Here is a 6261-nt window from a genome sequence, read left to right on the forward strand (position 1 = left end):
TTATCGTCGTTGTCGGAGTGCTACACCGTTTAGTCCGTTCCTGCCGAGTCCCGTAAGAGAGATTGGAATTATCGTCAACAAAAATTGGTGCCGAAACCCGGGAACGAAGTTGCAGACAAAAAGGAACGGAATCGTCGTCGCCAACAAGGAGCAGCCATCTTTCTCGCTGTGGTAGCTCATGTTGGGCATAAATCTCTGGAACTGGAATTTGTCGTCGTGGATTCAGAAACAGAAAGGATCTATTTCTCGCAACATTCAACATTGTCGTCGTCGGCCGCTGCAGTGCTATTTGCTGGTAAAGTCGAAATTACCAGTTAGAAGCTGTATCGTGGAATTACACTAAGGAAATCCAATCCAGCACGTGTCTGGAAAGCAAGTTTGAGGTTACGTCGAAGGTAACGCATTACATCACAATCAGGTGGGTGCGTTTTATTTGTATTTCGTGTCCATGAGCTTGATTAAAACGTCACCGCCGAAGAAAAAGGCGATCCGTTCATATGCTACCAAATTGAAAACGCTTATGCGGCAACGTGCGAATATTCTCGGTTCGGCTGCTTTAATAAAACGATTCAATGAACAATACCAGGAGGGTCAAGTGCATCAGGTACGGGTGCGGATAGACTCTCTCGATCAACTTTGGGCAGATTTTGCGAGTGTCCAAGATGATATTGAGGAAATTGAGCATCGTGCGGACGGTGACGGTGAAATCGAATTGACTTTATCTGATGAACGAATCCAATTTCAGGATCTTTACTTTGACCTCAAAGCCTCTCTTATTAGTAAATTACCTGACTGTAGGCCTGCCACTGAGCAACCAGTACCTCGCCCGCAACCAGCTCCGTTACATTCTGTACGTTTACCGGAAATTAACATACCTGATTTTTCTGGAAATCCATCAGAATGGATTGCCTTTCGAGATATATTCAAGTCCATGATTAATGCTAGCGTTCATTTGTCACCTGTACAGAAAATGCATTATCTGAAAGCAGCTCTTCGAGGTGAAGCTGCTCGTATAGTCGCTAATTTGGAGGTAAATGCTGATAATTTTTTGGTCGCATGGAAATCGGTTTGTGAGCGGTATGATAACCCGAATTTATTACTCAAACATCATTTTTCGGCCTTGTTCACTATTCCTAGTGTTAGAAAGGCTTCTTCGTCTGCTTTGTACGATCTTGTAGACGAATTCGATCACCATGTAGGTGTGTTGGAGAAATTAGACACACCAGCGAATCTTTGGAATACTGTTCTCGTTGAAAGCTTGAGTAAGCGTCTTGATCCAGTAACGTTAAAGGAATGGGAAAATACTTGTGAAGGGGATGCAAGACCTACTTATCAGAATTTAATTGATTTTGTTCGGAAAACATCAAGAGTATTACAGTCAGTTAAATTGCTGCACAATTGCAATCAAACCGCTGATGTTAAGCCTGTTAAGTCCAAACCGATTTCTGCACATATAACGGCTGATGCCACGATTAAATGCCAATTGTGTAAATATGCTCATCCACTGTTCAAATGCGATCAATTTCTCGGAATGGAAGTCAAGCAGCGTTTTGAGTTGGTGAAGAAGCATGGATTGTGTATTAATTGTCTGAAGGGATCACATATAGCAAAGAATTGTAGCAGCGGTTGCTGCAGAAATTGTTCAAAGAAGCACCACACATTGTTGCATTTGCCCCCCCTTACTGGAGCCACAAAAACTTCAACACAAACATCTTTAGCGTGTTCAGTTGTGTCTAACAACTCTATTTCTTCAGAACAACAGTTGTCGCATGCAAGTTCGTTCGCATCACAATCGTGCCCTTCACCACCTCCGCCGCAAGTTGTCACGCGTTCGTCGGATCCGGTAACGGCTTTTTCGTATTCGGTCGTCGTTGCTCCCTCCTCGTCGCCGGTTGGTTCGTTCGCGAAGTGTTTGGCAAATAATTTTGATAAACAATCTCCTCCTATGGCTTCATACATATCTCCGAAGAAGGACACTGCTAACGAGAATGAGGTATTTCTGTCAACTGTTGTTGTGAAAGTTAAAGACATTGCTGGTAATTCTCACTTCATTCGTGGAATTTTGGATAGTTGTTCCCAAGCAAATTTCATTTCGGAGGCCCTTGCCAGAAGGCTCGAATTGAAACGTAATAAGACAAACATGGATGTAAGCGGCATTGGGCAAGGAGTTGTCCATATTCGTTCGAAAGTGCATATGAAAATTTCCTCACGTTTTGGAAAATTTGAATACTCTCTGGAATGTCTCGTTATTCCACATATTACTGTGACTCTTCCAAGCAAGCACATCGATATTTCGCGTTGGAATATTCCTGCCAATATACCGTTAGCTGATCCGCGCTTTAACATAAGTGCTGGTGTCGACCTGCTCATCGGAGCAGACATTTTCTATTCACTGCTTGAAAGCCATAAAGTACTTTTGTCCGAGGGCTACCCAACCCTGCAGCGCACAGTCTTCGGATACGTCGTAGCTGGAAAGCTATTGAAGTCGTCCAATTCCTCGCCGATTTGCATCGTGAGCGCTTCAAAGGTTTTGGATTCTGCATTACAGCGTTTCTGGGAGGTGGAAAACTTCGATAATGACAAGACTATGACTCCCTTGGAGCAGGCATGTGAATCGCATTTCAAGGAAACGGTTTCTAGATCAGAAGACGGTCGTTATGTGGTTCGTCTTCCGTTGCGCGAAGAGCTCCTACCCTTCCTGGGAGAGTCGTACGCGGTAGCTCAACGTAGATTTTTAGCAATCGAGAGAAAATTCTCTGGGAACAAGGAGTTCAAAATGGAATACGTATCGTTTATGGAGGAATATCGCAATCTGGGCCATATGGAGTTGAGTCCTCGAGCCGAACATCCCCAGTTTGTCCTGCCACACCATGCCATTCATCGTCCAGAGAGTTCGACCACGAAGACACGAATAGTATTTGACGCCACATGCAAGGGTACCACACAATTGTCGCTAAATGATATTTTACTCGTCGGGCCGATTGTGCAGCCATCGTTGCTCACCATCGTGTTGAATTTCAGATCACCAAAATTCGTCTTTATAGCAGACATCGAAAAAATGTTTCGCCAAGTGTGGGTTCATCCAGCGGATCGCAAACTGCAGCAGGTTCTTTGGAGATCGGACACATCACAGCCTGTACACCGGTACCAGCTAACTACGATCACGTATGGAACTGCAAGTGCTCCATATTTAGCAACTCGTGTGCTCAATCAACTAGCAGAGGACGAAGGTGCAAAATTTCCGCTTGGTGCCAGAATCATTCGAGAGGGATTTTACGTAGACGATGTGCTTACCGGTAGTGATGACATTGATGAATTGATAGAATCAAGCAAACAACTCTCGCAGCCTTTAGAGTTGGCTGGTTTTCGATTAAGAAAATGGTGTTCTAACAAACCGCAGATAATAGCTCACATACCCGATCAGTTGAAGGAATCTTTACCGTTAACGGAAATCGACCGTTCTACCACTGTCAAGACACTGGGTCTGCTGTGGTCGCATGATTCGGATCATTTTGGGTTCAAAATTCCTCATCTTCCGAAGTTGAGCACTGTAAGCAAGAGAATTGTAGTATCAGAGATGGCTCAGCTGTTTGATCCTCTTGGACTGGTGGGAGCTGTCATAGTGAGTGCCAAGATATTCGTACAGCAGCTGTGGGCAATGAACCTTTCGTGGGATGAAGAACTGCCGGCTAAACAACGAGATTGGTGGTTCAATCTCCGGAATGAGATTACTAAATTGGCAGAGCTACAAATACCTCGACGGGTCATAGCAAACACTGAACATCGATTTGCCTTGCATTGTTTCTGTGATGCGTCACAGCGTGGCTACGGCGCTTGCGTCTATGTTGTATCGTCGGACGCTTCTGAAGTCTTACACAGCTATTTGCTCATCTCAAAATCTCGCGTCGCTCCTCTTCGGGGTCTCACAATACCGAAGCTAGAATTGTGTGCTGCGCTACTTGGAAGCCAGCTTGTAGCTCAAGTGGTAAAAACATCTCAGTTCAATGAGACTGTAACTTTCTGGACAGATTCCAGCATTGTTTTACACTGGATCAAATCACCTCCGACATCGTGGAAAGTTTTTGTGTCAAACAGAATGGCGGAGATACAGAAACTAACAGAAATGGATAGCTGGCGTTATGTTCCAACTCATTTAAACCCAGCTGATCGACTTTCCAGAGGAACACTACCTTCGCTCGTACTTCACGATTCTCTATGGTGGCATGGACCTGATTTTCTCGTGCTACGCTCGACGCCGTGGCCAGAGAATATTGTGAGACTAACAAAAGCTGATGAACTAAGTACAGAAGCAGAAGCTCGGAAGGTGTTAACGTGTACAGTATCTGAAGTTGTAAACCCTATTATTTCTTGTTACTCCGATCTTGGAAAGCTTTTAAGAATCGCTAGCTATTGCCTGCGATTTTGTCGAAACAGTAAACGTTCAAATGAACCTCGTGTTGTTGGCCCTCTGCATCCTACAGAAGTTGATGCCGCCTTGAAATCGCTTATACGCTCGGTGCAGTCTGTTGAGTTCGCAGAGGAAATTCGTTATCTTATTTCAACTCCTTGTCGGGTCCTTACGAGTAAGGATAGAAAACTGAAATCATCAATCAAGGCTTACAATCCGGTTTTGGATGAGACTGGACTCCTGCGAATTTCGGGACGGCTGGTGAACATGCGTGTTTCTTTGGATACAAGAGCACCAATTTTACTTCCTGCAAATCATCACTTAACATTGCTCATCGCTCGCTCTATACACATTAGAACCCTCCACGGAGGACCAACACTTCTTCTCGCTACAATGAGACAAAGGTTCTGGCCAGTACGAGGAAGAGACTTGGCTCGCAAAGTCGTACATCAATGTGTTACTTGTTTCAGATGCTCTCCCCAACCAACTGAGCAATTCATGGCACCTCTTCCGACTGTACGAGTGACCCAGGCACGAGTGTTTTCAAATAGTGGCTTGGACTACTGCGGTCCATTCAACATTCGTCCGTTGTATGGGAGAGGAGCAAACGTTAAAGTTTACGTCGCGGTGTTCGTATGTATGGTGGTGAAGGCGGTACACCTCGAAGTCGTAACTAATTTGTCGGCGGTCGCGTGTATAAATGCGGTAAAACGTTTTATCGCTCGTCGCGGTCGGTTGATAAACTTGTACTGCGACAACTCCACAGCCTTCGTTGGCGCTGATCGAGAGCTAAAGCAGCTGCGCGCCCAGTACTTGGAACAATTTTCTTCAGAAAGGTGGAATGGATACTGTCTCCAAAATGGAATTTCTTTCCATTTTATCCCACCCCGCTCTCCGCACCATGGAGGATTGTGGGAGGCGGGTGTGAAATCATTCAAGCATCATTTTCGTCGAATCTTGGGAAGCAGATCCTTTACACTCGATGAGATGTCTACAGCTGTTGCACAAATAGAATGTGTGCTTAATTCTCGACCACTTTCTTCATTATCGAATCATCCACAAGACCTTCTGAGTTTGACCCCTGGACATTTCTTAGTTGGGGAGCCGCTGTATTCTATTCCGGAGCCTGACTACACCGAAAAACAACCTAACAGGCTCAAACGGTTTCAGGAGATGAAACGAGGAATTCAGGATTTCTGGAAGCGGTGGTCCCGTGATTATGTCAGTGAATTGCACCAACGCTCAAAGTGGCAATACGTCCGTGATGAAGTCAAGGTGGGATCATTAGTCCTATTGAAGCAAGAAAATGCGCCACCATTACAGTGGAATCTCGGTCGCATAGTGACAGCTACTCCGGGAGATGATGGACATGTGCGAGTTGTAGAGGTTCGCACTGCTAAAGGAATCTACAAACGCGCTATCACTGAAGTTTATCTCCTTCCTCTGGATGCTCAGGAATCAGTTAGTTCCAAGCGATCAACCACGACTATTAAGGATGGAAGTTATGAATAGTTGAAACGGACCGTTTCAACGGGGGCCTGTGTGTGTTAGTACAACTAACGTATCTAGCCCCGTTTGAATAAAGCTAAAGTTGCATAAATGATTAAAATGTGATTTGTAATAAAACACTTATCTTAAACATAATTTCCCTTAATACAATTAGCTCAAATATACTTACCATACAAATACCTACCTTACTGTAATACACTTACATTGCGCTCGATTGTGTTGCTCATACTTACCTACTGTCAGATGAAACTGAATACATTTTTTACTTTTGTTTGAACTGTCGAAGAGTGAACAAGCATTCTTTTGCACAAAAAGAAATCTCCCTGCTGAGTATAAAAGTTCTT

At 44.4% G+C, this 6261-nt stretch overlaps 1 protein-coding gene across 1 annotated transcript; it reads left to right on the forward strand.

Moving 5' to 3' along the window:
• The first annotated feature begins 448 nt into the window (after nt 1-448).
• LOC131429350 (uncharacterized) lies at nt 449-5920 on the forward strand. Its single transcript, XM_058593424.1, has 3 exons — nt 449-701; nt 1755-3985; nt 5579-5920. Exons 1-3 carry the CDS (start codon nt 449-451, stop codon nt 5918-5920), a joined length of 2826 nt encoding a protein of 941 aa, XP_058449407.1.
• The last annotated feature ends 341 nt before the right edge of the window (nt 5921-6261 follow it).

Source organism: Malaya genurostris, chromosome 2 (assembly GCF_030247185.1).
Source record: "Malaya genurostris strain Urasoe2022 chromosome 2, Malgen_1.1, whole genome shotgun sequence".
Taxonomy (NCBI): domain Eukaryota; kingdom Metazoa; phylum Arthropoda; class Insecta; order Diptera; family Culicidae; genus Malaya; species Malaya genurostris.

Bases quoted from the DNA above. Each gene is read 5' to 3' on its own strand.
- LOC131429350 (XM_058593424.1), top strand. From the start codon at position 449: ATGAGCTTGATTAAAACGTCACCGCCGAAGAAAAAGGCGATCCGTTCA. The intron at 702-1,754 runs GTGAAATCGAAT...CTATTTCTTCAG, and splicing joins GCATCGTGCGGACGGTGACG to AACAACAGTTGTCGCATGCA. The intron at 3,986-5,578 runs GTAAAAACATCT...AAACGGTTTCAG, and splicing joins GCCAGCTTGTAGCTCAAGTG to GAGATGAAACGAGGAATTCA.